Source organism: Rhinatrema bivittatum, chromosome 10 (genome assembly GCF_901001135.1).
Source record: "Rhinatrema bivittatum chromosome 10, aRhiBiv1.1, whole genome shotgun sequence".
Taxonomy (NCBI): Eukaryota; Metazoa; Chordata; class Amphibia; order Gymnophiona; family Rhinatrematidae; genus Rhinatrema; species Rhinatrema bivittatum.
The window spans coordinates 75,561,856-75,580,488 of NC_042624.1; the positions used below are offsets into that span (position 1 = coordinate 75,561,856).

The 18,633-nt window shown below is 44.7% G+C and overlaps 1 protein-coding gene across 4 annotated transcripts in view; it reads right to left on the reverse strand.

Moving 5' to 3' along the window:
- C10H1orf112 (chromosome 10 C1orf112 homolog) overlaps positions 1–18,633 on the reverse strand; it is a 117,631-nt gene that overhangs the window by 28,087 nt on the left and 70,911 nt on the right. For 3 of the 4 annotated variants that reach the window (XM_029618401.1, XM_029618403.1, XM_029618402.1), the window contains 6 exons: positions 18,038–18,120; positions 17,505–17,556; positions 15,140–15,229; positions 11,205–11,390; positions 10,294–10,416; positions 9,784–9,879 (listed from right to left, as the gene is read on the reverse strand). In XM_029618401.1, coding sequence (XP_029474261.1) covers positions 9,784–9,879; positions 10,294–10,416; positions 11,205–11,390; positions 15,140–15,229; positions 17,505–17,556; positions 18,038–18,120 — 630 coding nt within the window. Of the gene's footprint in view, positions 1–9,783; positions 9,880–10,293; positions 10,417–11,204; positions 11,391–15,139; positions 15,230–17,504; positions 17,557–18,037; positions 18,121–18,633 lie in introns of those variants that run through there. The other variant, XR_003858971.1, reaches the window with a different exon arrangement.

Here is an 18,633-nt window from a genome sequence, read left to right on the forward strand (position 1 = left end):
CCTGGGCATAGATGAACAAGATGGTGACACCCCATAGCTTGTTTTCTTGAGTTTCCTATCAAAGAGAAAGTGTTGGTACTTGTGCAGAAAAATGGCCCAATTACCTGGAAAGGACACACAGTGGAGGTTTTCCAGAATCTATCCCCTATAACCATACGAAGGAGGAGAGAATTCATAGACGTTATCACAGTGCTACGTAATCAGCAGGCACGCTGTAGATAGCTGTTCCTCTTTGGCCTTAACTTCACTATTGAGGGAGATACCTCTAGTGTCCACACCATTGCAGAGGCTGTGGAGAGACTGAGGGCCGCAGGACAGGAAGTTTCTAAAGCTCCAGCCAAGCAATGGGAAGCTGTTTCCTCGCAATCTGTTATGACGTCTTCTAGATGGCAGAGAGTGGCAACTGGAGGAAAGAGGCTGAAATGCCAGTCTGGAGATGCCTCTTCATTCAAGCCTTCTTTCTCAGAAGATCCAGTCTGAGTCACTTTGGGTTTTTCTAGTTAGTTATGTTTTCTATAAACTTTTCAACAGGTATAATGGTTTGGTTTCTTACAGAGGATGTGGCTGGGGTTATATGTGCTGTTTTCTTATTTTCTTATATCTGAGTTTTAGATTATATTTTAAACTCTAAGGGCCAGATTTTAAAATCCCGGGGACAGTTACCAACAAGGGCCCTGAACTTGGTGGTCGGTGAAACAGATAAATATGGGAAAATAAGTGTGGGAGCTCGCTGGGCAGACTAGATGGGTCGTTGGTCTTTTTCTGCCGTCTTTTCTATGTTTCTATGTAAGTATGGGGAGGTCAAGGTATGACTTCTTTGGCAGAATTGCGGGAAAGATATTCTGTGGGGCACAGAGAAGTAAACCCTCTTGTTCAGCTATTACACTTTGTGAACCAAAGGCGAGTGGTGTCTGATCTCAAAAAGAGTAAGACACTATTTGTGGGTTTTTGTGATCAGGCATATAAATTGTGTCGGCCCATCTCTAAAATGTATAGTGTCCTTAATGCAGACTTATTAGTCAAACCTGCTCATATTAGAGATTAGGAAAGGGATTTAGGCACCTCCTTAGAGGAAGAAGAATGGGACCAGTGCTTCCTGGCCATAAAGAAGTGTTCCATCTCTTCTGCCCTGACGGAAAATGAGTACATGATACTATTTTGATGGTCTGTAACCCCTGATAAGTTACATAGGATGTTTCCAGGGGCCAATGAGGAATCCTGGAGGGAATGTGGTGAGAAGGGGCCATTCTTTCATCTTTGGTGGGAATCTCCTGAGGTGCAGCAGTTGTGGGGGGAGATCATCTCTTTTTTCTCATTGATTATGGGGGTAATGGTGTTGCGTGATGTTAAATTGTTCCTGCTTGGTATCTCAGATCAGTCAATCTCTGAGTTAGAACATAAGTTATTAATGGAGGTGTTAGCTGATATATATATATCAACAGGTATCTCCTACATGACACTAAGGTAAAGGCCCTTGAGGGTTCTTATGTATGATTTGATGTTGTGGGAGCCTTTGTTAATTAGCTTGTGGGCAAGTGGGAGTTGAGGAAGGAGGTAAGGGGTGTGGGGAGTGAAGGGGGATTTGAAGACAAAAGATATATGTAATAGTTAATATGTAATAGTGATCTTATTCAGCAATGTCTTGTCAATCTCTAGTTCTATCGCATCTATGTTATGTGGTCTCGATTAGAAACTTCTTGTGTACTATGAAGCTGTGTAATGGTTACTTATGTTGAGATTGATTAATAAAACTTTAAATCAAAAAAAAAAATGCAGAAGATACTGTTATGTTCGTGGACTCTTGAGCCGAGATGGGAGTTGGTACACCACAGAGGGAAGGCCCTACGTGGAACCCGTCACCGGTACGTGGAGTCGGCAAGATCAACTCAACTGGAGTTTCACCTATACCAGCCCTCTTTCCCCGCAGGTTGAGCCCTTGGGTACCGGGGCCAGCAGGACTTAGGTGCGGGTTGCCTAGATGAAGCAGGACAGGTGAGGTGGAGACGAGGTCAGAAGTCTTGGTCAGGGCTCGCAGCAAAGGAGCAATTCGAAAGTTCAGTCCGGAGTCTGAGGCAGGCAGCAGAGGAGCAGAAGCAATGAAACCAGGCCAGGAGTCGATGCAGGTGGCAGACAGGAAGAAAGTGAAGCAAGCCAAGGGTTGGTACCGGGAGATCAAGTCAAGGAGAAATGCAGGAATGAAGGATGAAGTACGGAGCTGAATAAGGAGCTGTAGCGGAGTCAGGAGCTGTAGCAGAGTCAGGAGCTGGAGCAGTCTCCTGACTCTCAGGCACAGAATCTATGAGCTCTCCAAGGAGACAAGCTGTTGCAAAGGCAACCAACAGGAGAGAAGCTTGGAATATATAGGGCTGCCTCCTGACATCATAGAAGGAGCTGATATCATAGGAGGCTGGCCTGGAGATTCCGATGCTGAGCCCTTAAAGAGGCAGAGCCTCCCTTGCACGTGCGCCTAGGGAGAGCTCCGCCGAGGACAGGACGGCGGCATTCTGAGCACGTGGTAGGCCATGGGTGGTCGGCCCGACACGGAGAACGCCGTACCGACCAGGAGTGTTCCCCACAACAGATACATCCTGTCAAAGTAGTTTCAGAGGCCACCAGACCTTAACATAGTCCTCCAAACAAACAGTCTGTCTGTCTAATGTAAAGGAATAGTAACCTCCAAATACCTAACGAATAGCTGACAGACAGCTAAGAATAATAATTTGTTGCCACTTTGACACATTTCTTTAAAGAAGCCAGCTATGAATGGGAGTATCTCTTCTCTGTATTGTGCCAGATGGGATTTGACGGGCTGTTTCTTGATGCAATACTCCTTCTATATCAGGCTCCAGAAGCCACTGTCGTAGAGAATGGTTCAAAATCACAGGCCTTCTCTATTACCCGAGGCACACGTCAGAAATGCCCCCTTTCTCCGCTGTTGTTTGTTCTCCAGCTCGAATCCTTACTAAAAACAATTCAATTGGCAAAGGAGGTCAAGGGCATACGTTTTCAATCTGTTACCTTTAAATATGCTGCTTTTGCAGATGACATCTTAGTCTTTCTTACAGATCCCCGTAAGTCCCTTCACCCCCTCCTTCAAATTATTTGGGCATTTGGGGTATTTTCGGGTTTACGGCTGAATATGCATAAGTCCATAGCTTTAGCCTATCCCAATAAACTGAAGCAAGCTTGGGAGGAAGATTTCCCACTTCAATGAGCGGATACTTCGTTCACGTATCTTGGGATTGTTACAACCCAAGACAAATTACTCACTTGGACTCGTTTACCACTATCCTTGGGGAGCAGAGTTAATCTTTTTAAGATGAATATTTTGCCCAAGTGGTTATATCTCTTTCAGAACTTACCCCTGCAGCTGCGCAGTGTAGATTTGCGACAGCTGGATAAGGCCCAGCGGAGATTTTTTTGGCGGGTTGGGAAGGCTAGGGTCCGATTGGCCTGGCTGAGGGAGAGATGGGGCATCCCAGAACTAGCGCTATATAGTCTGGCCAGTAACCTCCGGGTAATGAGAGATTGGCTGCTGGACACGTCCACCTTTATTGATGTCTCAGCAGATGGGGCATTGGCTACCCCTTTCTCCCTTAAATTTGTTTTACAATCCCGGGCCCGCACTCTCCCCACGTTCCTGGTACAGAATGCTATTACTCGGCCCATCCGTCTCTCTTGGCTTCGGCTTATGCGTTTATTAAAGACGGACCATTTCTGTGCCTATTTTTTGCCTCTACAAGGGAACCCAGATTTTACCCCTGGTTCACAGACGGCTGCTTTCCACAGTTGGGGTGCCAGGGGAATTACCCAGCTGTGACATGTGCTGACGCCAGAGGGTCGGCTCTTACCCTTTTTCGAGTTTAGGGAGATATACACGCTTTCTGCAAAGGAAGTGTTTCCATACTTACAGCTCCAGCATTACATTGGGTCTTTGCCCACCATTTTTCGACAGGCCTCACATTTTCAATCCTTGGATGCTGTTTTTACCTTTGAAAAATCCAAGGTACCGTCGCTATCGCAGTACTACCAACTCCTTAACAGTTAACCGCCACTGATACTTATACAGCTCTTGTCGATAGATGGAACTGGGATGGAGTTTTCACGGTTACGATGTTTATTATTAAAGCGTGCTTCAAAAGAGTATCCCAACTCTCGGTGAACTTTTATTACAGAGAAATGCAATATAAATTTCTTTGTCGGGGCTACATCTCGGCTCAAGGTGCCTTTCACCTAAAGATCTCAACATTTGCCGCTTGTGCGCGATGTGGGCACCTCCTCGTTACACTATCTCATGCGTTTTGGGAATGTCCCTCTATACACAGTCTTTGGGCTAAGGTAGTTCGATACCTTGAGACTTTACTGGGGGTTCACATCCCACTCTCGCCCCATGTGGCTACTTTTTGGTTGCATTTCTCCTTTGAGGATACGACGTTTGGGATCTCGGTTGCTCATTCGTAAAGCCTGTTTGGTGGTTAAGAAGGTTGTTCTGTTGTATTGGAGAGATGATACTCCTCCGCCTTACTAGATCTGGCACAACTGTCTCCATCGTATGATGCTCCTGGATGCGGCAACGATGCGACAGTCTCCATGTCACAAGAAAAGGTTCTTGGATATCTGGGACTCTTATCTGCAATCTCTACCACAACGCTCGCAGTTCAATTTTAAATGACTGGCAGTAAGCCGACAGATAGCCTATGCGTTGTTTGCTCATGCCTTGAGTGGTGGACAATACTTTTTCACAGATGGATGGACCATCCTACTATTGGGGGTTGCGGGGTGGGTGGTTGGGGGGTTGGATTGGGAGGCTGGGGTGGGGAGGCACTGATTCTGTTGGGGTCTTTTTGCTACTGGAGAGTGGTTCAGAAACCCTACATTCTCTGTTTGTTGTACTGCTTTTATAAAACAATAAAAATTGTTTCAAACTAAAGAAGCCAGCTACAAAGTGAGCTAAATGAGAAAGAATGCCAACATTACCTTCTGAAAGAAAGGGTACAGGACAAAAAAAATATTGAATCTGAAGCAAAGACCAAAAAACAGGGCCGTACAGAAAATTCAGAAACATGTTGAGCTGAAGAAATTGCTATCAGGAAAACAAATGACCAGAACAGATCTTTAAATGAAGCATGTTTCAAAGACTCAAAAAGCACGGTGACACTTAGTGCTTTCCGAACAAAACTAAGATCCCACTGAGGGGTTATTGGCTTAAAGAGAGACAGCAGCACATATCTGAATGAGAAACTAGCAAGATCCCTTGACTTCTGCTTCTGAAACTAAAAAGCCTCAACCTGAACATTCCAAAGTTCAAGGCCAGACCCTTCTCTAGGCTTTGCCTGAGAAAGGCTAACATACAAGGAATATTCAAACCAAAGAGAAAACAAACCTTCGTAGCAGCACACATCAATGCAGCACCAAAAAAACAAATATTAGCCACACAAAGAGAGCGCTTGTAGGCCTTCCAATAAATAGTAACCTTCTTTTTTTTATTTTAAATGTAAGTGTGACCTTTCGAGAGACAAACCAGAAAACAAGAAAAAAAGATGGATCCTCCATGGGGATCGAATCCTGCACCAAGAGTCCTCAATCATCCAAGAGGCACAGAGAACTGGTGATCTGTAGTTTCATCAGAACCACATACCAAGGCCTCCTTGGCAAATCTGGAGCCACTCAGATCACAGGAGCATTGTCCACATCTATTTTATGTAGAATTCTCCCTGTTAACATCCAAGGTGGTAATACGTATAGTAACTCCCTTACTGTATTAGCCCATGCTAAAGTAGGGCATCTATCCTCTTAGCTCCTCATTCCCCGCGACGAGTTGTCACCAGATCCAAGTGAGGCATGACCTTATAGGAACAATATGTGCAGAAACACAACAGGGTTGAAATCCCACTTGCCTGGATCAAAGAAATCGACCCACACATACTCCCAACCTCTAATAAGAGCTGCTGTGAAATGCTGCAGATTCTCCAAGCCCAAGAAAAGAGTGATTTTTCTTCTCCAACACCCCAAGGCTTCTGGTACCTCCTTGTCAATTCACACATGCCACTGATATGACATTGCTGGAGGTCATTCTGACTGCCCTTTCCCTAAGGGAAAAATTAACAAAGGGCTAATCTCACTGTCCTGGTTCCCAGGCTGCTGATGGATCAGGTGGCCCTCTGCTTGAGACCAAGGCCCTCGGACACTTGAACAAGACATGCTCCTGAATCCAACCAACTTGTAACCATTGTAATTAGTCTCCACGAGGGAGATACCAGACTCATGTCCCTCGATAAGACTCAAGGAACCATACCCCAAAGAAGGCTGTTCCACATCAACATGGGCAAAGGAGGATGATACTCATAATCTTGAGAATGAAGCGATCTTTTGCCAGAAGAGAAGAATGGAGTAGTCTCAAGAGAATTCTAGCCCATAGAACAAGATCCCAGGTGATCACCATAAAACTAAGAAGCTGAAGATAGACTTTAGCCCTTGGTGTTATCGGATAAGTGAACCTCTGCATTTGTTGCACAAATTTGGTCACTCTCTTAGACATCAGGTACATCTGACTCAACTATGTGTCAAAACAAGCCCCTAGAAATTCCAAAGACTGAGTAGGAAGAAGTTTGCTCTTTGCAATATTGAACACCCAGCTCATGCTTTCAAAATAAAATGTAAACCACTCTGTCAGATGCCTGAAGACCTTCTTAGTAAGATATGGCTCTGATCAGGCAAACATCTAGATAAGGTTAAATCAAGATTCCTTCTTCCCTCAAGAATGCCATTACTGTCACCATTACCTTGAGAAAGGTCAATGGGACCGTGGTAGACCAAAAGGAAATGATCTGATCTGCAAAAGCTCCTGAAGGACATCAAGCTTGAAGATATTTTGATCTTGAAGACTGATGGGAACTGGAAAGTACCAGAGACTATAGAAAACTCGCCTTCCCACACCACCAGCAGTATGGAATCAAAATATTCCATTTGAAAATGAGAAACTTGGAAGCAACGATTCACAATCTTCACATCAAGAATAGTGACCGTGACCTTGAGCTTCATGTGGGACTGGAGACACTGACCTTAGTAGCTGCAGTCTGTGCAGAGGAGTCCATACTACAAACTCCTTGGCAGACAAGGCGCACAGGGATACTAAACAAATGTCAGAAAATGTATTTATTTATTTAACAGTTTTATACCGACATTAAAGTACACATCATATTGGTTTACATAGTAACAAAAAGGGGGAAAAATAAAACGGAGCAATCAGCTTCAAAGCGTAATGGACAAATAGCCATTAACAACTGGAATGATGTTATACAGGTCCACTCCTGGTAAAAAAAACCACTGTAAGCAGCTGCCCACTGGAAGTACCATGGAGTGAATCCGCAGCACCTCATTGGGAGAATCAACTGACCGCAAACAAGCTGCCTGAAACCAAACTTGGTCTGGGTTCCCCCCCCCCCCCCACACACACACACACAGGGCCTGGTTCTTACTTCAGGGTCTGTACTGAGAATACAACTGCCTCCAAGGCCTATAGTAACTGGAGTCTCAAAATTAGCCTGGCCCCCATTGGGACAATAAAAGAACTGACTCATAACCTCAGGAAGCTGCTAGGTTTAGGATCCCTTGAATCCTTAACCAACTGCTCGAGATCCATCCCAAACAGAAGCTTCCCCTTAAAAGAAGCCTACAAAGATGCGCCTTAGGCCACAAATCTGCTGCCCAATGTGAAAGCCATAGAAGTCTTAGCAGCTTCAGCATAAGCCACAGAACTAAAGGAAAACCAAAAAAGATCATACAGGACAATGGCTGAGAAAGCCACTGCCGATAATAGCCTCCACTCCTTCAGGGAGTTGCCACCGCAGACAGCCACTTGCACAGACTGGGCTGCTGATGTAAAACTTTTCCAGAGGCATCCTTGAGGGAGATACTACTCTCCACTGGAAAAGATACTCTAGCAACTGCAGAAACCTCAACCCAAGGCCACTGAAATAAGCACTGCAGTGCCTATTATGGAAACAAATACAGCTTAGATAAGATTTTGACACTTGAGACCGGTCTTAGGGGTTGCAGAATTCAAAATCCATATGCCCTCCATCTAATGGCAGAAATCCTTAGAGGATTTGTGGAGCCCTTTAATGATGGGATCCCGGTTAGGCATCTTTTCTGGTTTTGAATCAGTGATTCTAAGAGATGGGAACAACTGATCAATAAGGCTTGCAATCTCAGCCCCATAGAAAGGGTGGGGAATAGCATCAACATTTTAGGTTTTTTTGAGGGAATCTCAGGAACTTCATGAGCTCCAGTGGAGCAGAAAACGTGCAGCCAACGTGGCATGCTCGAACAGACATGTGAATCCCAAGCTCAGGCTGAGAAAGAAGCCCGGGAAAAAAATTGCCTCAGGCTTCTCCCCCTTAACAAGCATCTGAATAACATAAGAGGATGTAGTGCAGAAAGAAAAGATATTCCTGCGCTTGGCTTTGCATTCCTAGCCACCTCCCCCCTGGTGATACAACCGAGGGATCTCCAGACCTGGCTACTGATGAATAAGAGAGCCTGACCTGCGCTAGCTGAAAACAACAATGGTGGCTGTTCCCGCCAAAAAACATGGTCTCAGGGGTCTCTCTTGGCCTATGCACAGAATGTGCTGCTGCCCCTGACTCCATCCCCGAAGCTGCAGAAGGCAGAGCAGATGGTTCAGAGGCTAGTGAAGTCTCCCCAGAGACCATCATAATACAGGTCGCACATATTAAGTCTGATTGTACCTGTGAAGCACCTGCGGCCGCAGGCCCCACAGCAACGGTCCTTTCAGCCGGCAGAACCCAGCACAGGACAGAAAGACTGGAGCTGAATGAAACACCACTTCCCCTGAAGAAAAAACGAACACGTACCCCCAAAGTGCAGGCATCCACATAAGCATACAAACCTTGTGAGGGAGGAATTTCTCCTGCTCACTTGGTTACCTCTGTACTTCTTTTTTTTTTTTTTTTCTTGGAACCATAGAGGTAAGCGAAGAGAGGGGAACTGGGAAAAGCAGCTCAGCAGAGACTGTGAAGATCCTCTCTACTTGTAGAAATCTTCCTCTCTCATTTCAGCATATTTTTTTTTAAAACTCTGATAAACAAAGACCTTCTGGGCTAGGAACCTCCACTGCAGGCTCGCTACCCTGGGTGAACCAGGTTCCTGGTCCGCTTAATACTGGGAAATCACAAAATAGTGCCAAATCCACAAAGGAAGGCAGTCCCAGTGAGTCAGCTTGCTGCACCACCAGAATATCCGATCATCTGCTGGAGGCAGAGAATACCGGCTTTTCCCTGTGCTGCACCACCTCTAAGTAGTGATAATGATGTCACAAAGGCAAACTGTGCTCTGCCTCCATCTGCTGATAGGGGGACATAATCATGCATCTGGATTGGACTGTTGTAGCAGGATGAAATGGAAACCACTAATAAATGTTGCCAGATTTAGTACATTTGCATTTGCTGAGCTCCTGCCTTTCTTTGGGATGAAGGCAGGGGCTGCTGCAAAGTAGCTTCTTTGATGGCTCCTACTGGTCTGGGGAAAAGATAGGATGCAAACTATTGGAAAAAGGCTTAAAGGTTCTATGGTAACCTTGGGCACTCTGTGAATAGATACTTTGCTTCCTTTACAGCTTGCATCAATCTGGCAAGTTCAGAATATGGAAAACGGAATCTTTTCTGACTATTTCACAACAATGCATGGATTTGGTATTTGGTATTTTTAAACATGACTTTCAGAACGTCAAAACTAGTTTTATGCAATAATGTTATTTCTAACCTGAGTGATCAGGGCAGGTTTTAAAGTTTGTATGAAAAATCCCTGGAGAGGCAACAACAGGCAGAGTGTGTGCTGGAGGGAGGGCTGATCTGATACCTGAAACACAAAACAGCAACAGGGTACACTGTTAAACACATCTATTCATACAACAATGAATATCTTATTATAAAGATTTCATGTTGCCAGCTCATGGACAATTTGGATGGCTGAGATGATTACCCTAGACGAAAGATGTTATAGTTTTTGCTACTATATGCCTATTAAATAAAAAACCTCAGTACAAGCAACAGTTCCAGGACTGTGAAGTTTTACCCTTTTAATTGTCATTGTCAAACACTTTGGACTGTATCTCTAATAACTTTCTCATTGTATTATCATCAAACTCTTAGTTAACAAGCACGCATAGCATTCACAATTACATGTCCACAGTGACAGCTCACATAAACAGACACAATACACCTACATCTACTCACAATCACAACTCATGAAGCTATTTGGGGATGTCCTCACCTGTTCGACATGAAAGAGAGGCCAGAGCTGAGCAGTGGCTCCTGAAGTAGCTTCCTGCAGCTCGGGCTCCATGACCTCCTCAGCAGAACTGCACACAGACAGCAAGGCAGCGAGTGCGGCATTCTAACAGGCAGAAACACCACCGAGTAGTGCAAGAAATAAACAACAGGTCAGCCAAAAGTGGAAAGAGCCAACCTACTTTACCCATAATGTGAAAACTAAACAACCGAGCACAACAACTACTGCCAGCCAGTAGAAAATAGTGAGGAACAGAAACTAAGTTAGATGCTGGATAGAAGATGCTGCTAATCTCCCGTCTAATTTGAGTCATCTTCCCAAAGGAATGAGGAGTACAAAAGAAAGAAAATGGAAGATGCTACTAATCTCTCTTCTAATTTCAGTCAACTTTCCAAAGGGATTTTAACCTATGCATGAACTGTCACCTCTGATCCGGGTACGTACAGGGAAGTAGTATTTTTCTCTTTCTTGGTTATAACCAGACCCCCATAAAATGAGTTGCCTCATGTCATCGGGGATTGGAGATAAATCACTTGGATGGGAAGCAAAGATGGACATCTCTGCTGAAGAAGCAAACCAGAAACACCTGTGTAAATAATTCTTGTACCAACTCTTCTGTCCTCTTATGAGAAAAGGGATCTCATGGGGCTCCATTATTATGAATGAAGATGGTGTGAAAATTGGCAAAGTCTGTCTTGCGATTTCTTCTAAGTCAATGCCTAGTCTCTAACATATTCGGGAAGCACTTTCCCCGAGATAGTTACAAAGGATGCTGCTGGTGCTGACAAACACCCTTTGCCCTCGATTCCTGGGGAAACGTAACTGCAGGACTGGAAGGAAGGGTCTCAGCTCCTTCCTACTTCATTAAGAGATGAAGACATTTTTCTACTTACCAGCTGGGCAAGGTCTCCCATAGTGCGCCGCTTGCTTGCCCACTGCCTGCATAGTGTCACCGCAGCCGTGGTGATATCATTGGCCACTTGCTTCCTGAGCTCTGTTGTAAGTGCCTTGAGAGAAATATGCTGCCATAATGTCAAGTTCTTGGCATCCCCTGGCAGGTAATTACTGATAAACTCGGCCTGGAACGGAGGATAATCATGGGTTTTAGTACTGGCTTGACCTGCTGGCAAACACTGACAAGAAACTGAAGATTCTGAAAAGCAAAATGTGCCTTGGTCACTTCTGGTATAAGTACCATCATCTTAGCCAGGCCAACCAATGCACTTACTGGTAAAGATAATTGAAAACACAATGCAACATATGGCTCTTCCTTAAAATGTCCCTTTAGTGAAGTGACCGCCAAACTACAGTTTCTCAAGAGCCACCAAATTACCAAGATTCACAGACTAAATGTATGCTGACATATTTCTAGAATATTCCCTGTGCATATCTGGAAAACTAGAGCTGCTAATGGTGGCAGTGGCAGCAGCTCACAAGGACTGGAATAGGGACCACTGATCTAATGCTTACAAGTTCCTATGCAAAACTGAGACCTTCCGGTTAATCTGCACCTTGTTACTTCCAGTTTAGTTTACCAGGTTTTTCTTTTGTGTTCACACTGTTACTGCACACAGTAAAACAGAACCCAAAGGTCAAAGTATGTTCTTACCATTGCTGACATCAGTCAGTCTCTCTTGTGATGTCAGCTAGAGATGGAATTAGTTCCATACCCCAAGCTCTGCATTCTGTGTATGAATCAGTCTATCATGAAAATCTCAAGCAGCCACAGGTCTCACTGCTGGGTCAGTGTATTTTATTAAGGGATGTAGCAATATATGTAAAAGGACATTCTCAAGAATACAGTTCATAAACCTAAGGAGGACTTGTCCTAAGTTACAAAACCTGAAACTTGACTGATGTGAGAAGAGTAGCTCTGTGGGGTAGCCAGAATACACTTAAGAATTCCTGACATAATAAAATGTGAAATGAAGACTAACAAAAGTGGCAGTGTGAGAGAAAATGCTTTGCAAACATTTTTCGTTGACGTTATTCAGATCAGTTGTTCAAATCTAAAACTTTTTTCTATTTTATTGAAAGGTGATTTCAGTAGTATGAGAGAATTACCTTTTTCAAAGAAAGTGTTCCATTTTCATGATCTGAATTATTCAGTTAGCTTACTGATTTTGTGTTTCTGATATTTTTATGTCTATATACTGTTGATGACTAATAAGAACATAAGAAAATGCCATACTGGGTCAGACCAAGGGTCCATCAAGCGCAGCATCCTGTTTCCAACAGTGGCCAATCCAGGCCATAAGAACCTGGCAAGTACCCAAAAACTAAGTCTATTCCATGTAACCATTGCTAATGGCAGTGGCTATTCTCTAAGTGAACTTAATAGCAGGTAATGGACTTCTCCTCCAAGAACTTATCCAATCCTTTTTTTTTTTTTTTTGTTCCTTGCCTAGAGTTATTTGTTCTTTGCCTAGAGTTATTTGGTAAAGCAAGAAATAAACTGAATAAATAAGTGAAAGACAGGGCAAACAAGCCTGATAGCAGGTCAGCCATTTCTTCAGCCCAAGTCGCCTCTGGGACTAAGAACCTCTTCTAACAGGGTTTACGCTCTTGGGCAGACCAGGGGCCTGGCCCTAGCTGCGACACTGCCTCACAAGAAATCCTGCTGCACCACCAGTGAGTCCTACCTTCTGCTGGAGGCAGAGAAAGAAAAATTGGTTCTTACCTGCTAATTTTCGTTCCTGGAACAGCATAAATCAATCAGTCCAGACACCTGGGCTTTGCCTCCCTGCCAGCAGATGGAGGTAGAGGTGCAAATCCTGCAGTCAGATGATGATAATAGAATGTGATGCCTAGGGGTGCTTAGGTCTGCAAAGGCTATCCTCCTGGTCGAGTATAAGCGAGAAGGGGGTCGGTGACCCTTTGTGTGCTTCTGCCTGGAGAGAGATCTGAAACCTGGTGGTGCCTGCTCCTTCTGTCCGCTCCCTCTCCTCCCTTTTGTGATGCGCTCCGCTGTGGCTCCTCAGATCAGCTGGCAAGGAAGTATTTTATTTATTTAATTTTTATTGTCAGTTTAAGTGATAAGGGAAGTCCACTTCATAGTCAGTGCTCTTGCCAACTGCAAGCAATTAAAAAGCAGATGGCGCCAAGCTACTCGCTTCCACTGAGAGCGGATAAAGAAAAACTGCGGTGCCACTGTAAACGCTTCTGTGCGGCGCAAGGAAGTTAGTCTGTCAGAGCCATTGTGATTGCCCCCACTTGGAGCGGGAAGGAGTCCTGCAGCGACACGGCAAATGTTCCTTCTCTGCTGGAGGCAGAGAAATACTGAGGGACTGCAGGTGGCACACTAGGTGAAGTAGCAGTGTCAGTAAATCTTTTCTTCTCTGTCTCCATCTGCTGGGAGGGAGGCAAAACCCAGGTGTCTGGACTGATCTGGGATATGAACAGGAATATTGGTTTCTCTACTGAGCTATACCACCTCTGTGTAGTGGTATATTATTTAGGCAATCCTTGTGCTCTGCCTCCATCTGCTGGTAGGGTGGGCTGGACTGGTGTAGCAGGATGAAATGAAAGCTGAAAATCAGCAATACTCAGCTAACAGCAGGATATCACAGCTCTGCCCCAGAATGCCCTTCAGACCACCCCCGCCCCAACATGGCCGGATACATTTTAAAATGGCTAACTATGTTAGTGGCAGTAAAACCAGTGGGATTTTTAAATCACATGGTTTTCCCAGCTAGTCAGTCAAACTGCTTTAAATATTGATCCCACTGTTCACAGAAGATATGCTGTATGCCAAAGACTGAACCAGATAAGATACACTTTATTGAGAAATCAATACTTACCTGATCATTGCCTTTTCTTTAGGACAGTCAGATGAATCCAGAACCAATGGGTTTATGCACTCCAACCAGCAGATGGAGACGGAGAAAACTGACATCACAGTATATATACCCCTGCAGTGACATCAGCCTGCCAGTATTCTCTTCAAAAGACTAGCAAAAAAACGTCGACCTTCCATAGAGCGGGACGAATGTCAGAACGGCGTGTTGAGCTCAGAGACCAGGTGGGAGAAGGAAGCCCTGCACAGTAAAACCTCCCACTAAGTCTCTATATATTTTGCTGTTTTTGTTTTTTTTTAAACTTACCGGAGCTCAGCCTTATCTGCCTTTCAGCCACTCAAGCAGCTAAGTCCACGCTGGCAAAACCAGCTACCGGACTAAGGCCCACCTCTGAGGGACCTCGGAAATCACCTCAGGAATTCTCAACTGCAGGAGGGACCAACTGTTATCACCGCAGGAGCACGGGGCGTTAAATTTCTTTCCTTAATTCTCCTTCTTAAAATTGAAGCAATCTCCAGAGGGGAAATGCACGTTCACCATCTGCTGGAGATGGAGAATACTGGCAGACTGATGTAACTGCAGGGGTATATATACTGTGACGTCAGTTTGCTCTGTCTCCATCTGCTGGTAGGAGTGCATAAACTCAGTGGCTCTGGATTCATCTGACTGGACGCTAAGAAATTTATGCTTGAGTGCAAGTGAACAAACAACACTAAGTAACTGGAATGCAATTTGAAAAATGTATTCCACCTTCAGGAGCTCAATGAATGGAACACAATATTTTCACAAGTTGCTTCTCACCTCCCCATAGATAGTCTGGATTCCTTCCTAATGCTAGTATATAAAAGTGTCAGTAAAGCTTTCTCTGTCTCCATCTGCAGGCAGGGATGCAAAACACAGGAATCTGGACTGATCTAGGGACATACAGGAACCAGGTCTGGCTTCCTCCCAACCCTTCTTTTCTGCTTCGGGCAGCCTGGTTCCCTCTGGCAGATATATACCTTTCACAGACAGGAGAGCCTAGAACTTACCTGATGATCTGCAGCCATAAGGAAGAGCATGCGTCGTAGCAGCACAGAAAGGCGAGACAGCTGGTAACACTCTCCTGGACATGACTTAATCTGTAAGTTAGTCAATGGAACCAGATTAAAATACAAAATCCAGAGCACTCCCAGCCATTTGGGAACCCAGGGACCTGCCTTACCACACAGAATAGAATCCAGAAAGACCAAGCTATAAAGATAATCCTACTGAACAGGACAACAGAGATGGCCAGCAAAAGCATCTAAATGGCAATTTTCAAAAGACATTTACCTGGGTAAACTGGCCTTCCTGTAACGTGACTAAGAGCACGAGTGTGGGCTCCATAGCGTGCGTACCATTAGCCACATTAAGAGGAGGCATTCTTTTGGGCAGGCTGGGGGAGGGAAAGAGCACACACTTGAGATTTCCAAAAGCACGCGCATTTCTTTAATACCCCTCCCCCCTGCCACCCACACAAATAGCAGGTGCAAAGCACACAGATGGCTTTCACACACATACTTGGCACACATGCATTTTCTAAGGAACACAGGGGTTGTTTGCCTGTGAGAATGAGTGCGATGTATGAGGGCAAAAATAGCTCTAGCACTTGGCACATAATCCAGGCTACTGAATATGGTCCCCCCCCCAAGAGTCCACAGGCCCACATTAGTCCTTGGTTTTTCTAACTGCTTCCTGAAGTAAAACAGATCTTAGCATCCGGCTCAAAAACGAAATTAAACTTCCTTCAGTGATTAGAATGCGCAGTGTCTCGTCTAGTGCACAGCTCTATTGTATAGCCTTAACCTTTGTTTAGAAGTAAATTTAAATTACTGAAGAAAATTATTTCCTCTTTAGTATGGGGTATGTTTTGGAACTACCCTTTGCTGGATGCAAATGGAAAGCATCCTGCACAGTGCTAGAACCAGTAGATGTAAGAACTGCCAACAGTGAAGGGACATGTAGATTTTATTGTGTGCCAATTCCAAAATAAAAAAGGACATTACTTTCTGTAAGAAAGTATTTTACTCCAGAAGGGCGTGCAGTGTTATACAGAAGTGATCCACAGACATCCATGTGCTTTTCCAGAGATGCTCTGGCTGTTCATATTTAATCAATCCCATGGAGAATCTGTTCTCTCCCTGTTAAGCACGCTATTTACAGTCTGCTCCCAGCACATTTGCAGCATCAGGACACCTGTTATGAGGTTGCTAATGTTCCTCATTATTACAGTATCTAGTAATAATAATTTTCTTTTCACAAGCGCTATAAATATATACAGAGCTGACCGCAGCTTGCTTTGTAGCTGCTTAATGTGAGAAATGGCTGGAGCTAGGACAATATCCCAGCAGTAAATCTGAACTGTTCACAAACAAGAAGAAATCTGCGTTTTAGTGGCAATTAAAAATGTCTGTGGCCCTGTTTTGAGAAAGGCTTACTCAGCCAAAAATCTGCAGCTTGCAGCCTATGCTACTGACTGAAAACCTTCCCCGGATTTCTAAGCACCTAAAACACACACAGGTCGATCCAGTAAAGTGTGCTCCGTCGGAGCGCACTGTCACCCTGCTCTGGACGCGTGTTTTCCCTTACCCCTTATTCAGTAAGGGGAGGAAAACACGCGGCCCACCCGCGGCACCTAATAGCGCCCTCAACATGCAAATGCATGTTGATGGCCCTATTAGGTATTCCCGAGCGATCCAGTAAGTAAAATGTGCAGCCAAGCCGCACATTTTACTCTAAGAAATTAGCGCCGCCCAAAGGTCGGCGCTAATTTCTTCCGGCGCCAGGGAAGTGCACAGAAAAGCAGTAAAAACTGCTTTTCTGTGCACCCTCCGACTTAATATCATAGCGATATTAAGTCGGAGGTCCCCAAAAATAAAAAAAAGTTAAAAAAAAATTTTTGAATTCGGCCCGCGGCTGTCGGGCCGAAAACCGGACGCTCAATTTTGCCGGCGTCCGGTTTCCGAGCCCGTGGCTGTCAGCGGGCTCGAGAACCGACGCCGGCAAAATTGAGCGTCGGCTGTCAAACCCGCTGACAGCCGCCGCTCCAGGCCAAAAGGAGGCGCTAGGGACGCGCTAGTGTCCCTAGCGCCTCCTTTTCCTCGTTTGCACCGCGTCGCCTAATTTAAATACTGGATCGCTCGCACCAGCGAGGGGCCGGTGCGCGCGCCGGGAGAGCGGGCGTTAGTCCGCTCTCCCACGGACTTTACTGGATCGGGCTGACAGTGCTGGGAGATCTGTGCCTGGATCAAGGGACCATGGCAGAAATTCTTCATGAGAACAATTCTGTGCAAAGAAGACTGCTGAACTGTTTCAAGGCAAAGCAGAAATTACTAGAGAAATCTTCCCCAAATCAGAAAAGCTGTGTGCACTTACCAGCTGGGCTACTATCAAGACATGGTGGGCACAGAGCTCGGCTGTCCCATAACTGAAAAGAGAAATGGATGGTGAGATTCAGCCTGGATTTATTACAAGTTTCTCTGTGAGTGGGATTGCGGCTTTCTCTCTTGCTCATGGAGGCTCAGAACATTTACAACTGTAAAGCTGAGAAATTCCATGTTCCAGACACCTCAGGAGATACCATTATGACACAGAGACAGATGTCTCCTACATGGCATTCACCCACACCTTTAATACAGCACTGAATACACATTCACTATTGAATCTCAAATTAATTCCACTCAGAGAGGTGGGTTCATTCCTGAATTAGTTCCTTCAGAAATAAAAGATAATGGAATAAATGTACATTAATTCATTTTTTGGCATTTTCTGCAGTATTAAGTGGGAACATAAAAGGAAATGCTTTTAAAAGGGCCAGGGTCACCTTTTCAGGTAGGGATCATAGCATTAGCCTTTTAAAACAAACATTCTTTCCCCACCGAAAACAAAGGTCCCTAAGCACATCTTACCGAGCCAGAAAGCACCAGGTGTCCATAGCAAGCAGAGATGTTATCAGACTTGCACTGAGAACAGCATCCAGCAGAGCACGCTCCTGTGCAGAGAGAGCAGATAGCCAATCTCACCATTTTGCTGGGGGTTTAATATTTTATGAATAAATTCACTATTCACTATTCCAGGTCTTCCCAAATCTCTCCTGGGAAATGCCCAGCCAATCAGCTTTTTAGGACATCCACAATACATATGAATAAGAATCATTTGAATATCCAGAGTCTCCAATGCATGTAGATTTATCTCATGCATATTCACTGTAGAAAGATTAAAACTCAATTTGCTGTGGGTTCCCCAGAACAGGTTTGGGAAGCTCTGCATTATATGATTATATTACATAATTCTTTAAAGAGCAAGATCAAGTGAGGCACAAAGGGTCATTCTATATCAACGGAGTGCTGACATCTGGTTTTGGAGACTTTATGAATTTCTCCAGGATATATGCCCACCCAACCCTTGCAGCTGTTCAGAAAGTCATTACCTTGGTGTATGTTTACATTTGAGCCTCTGGCCTAGGTGGCTGCAGAAAGGTATTAGAAGGAATCTGAAATAAAGG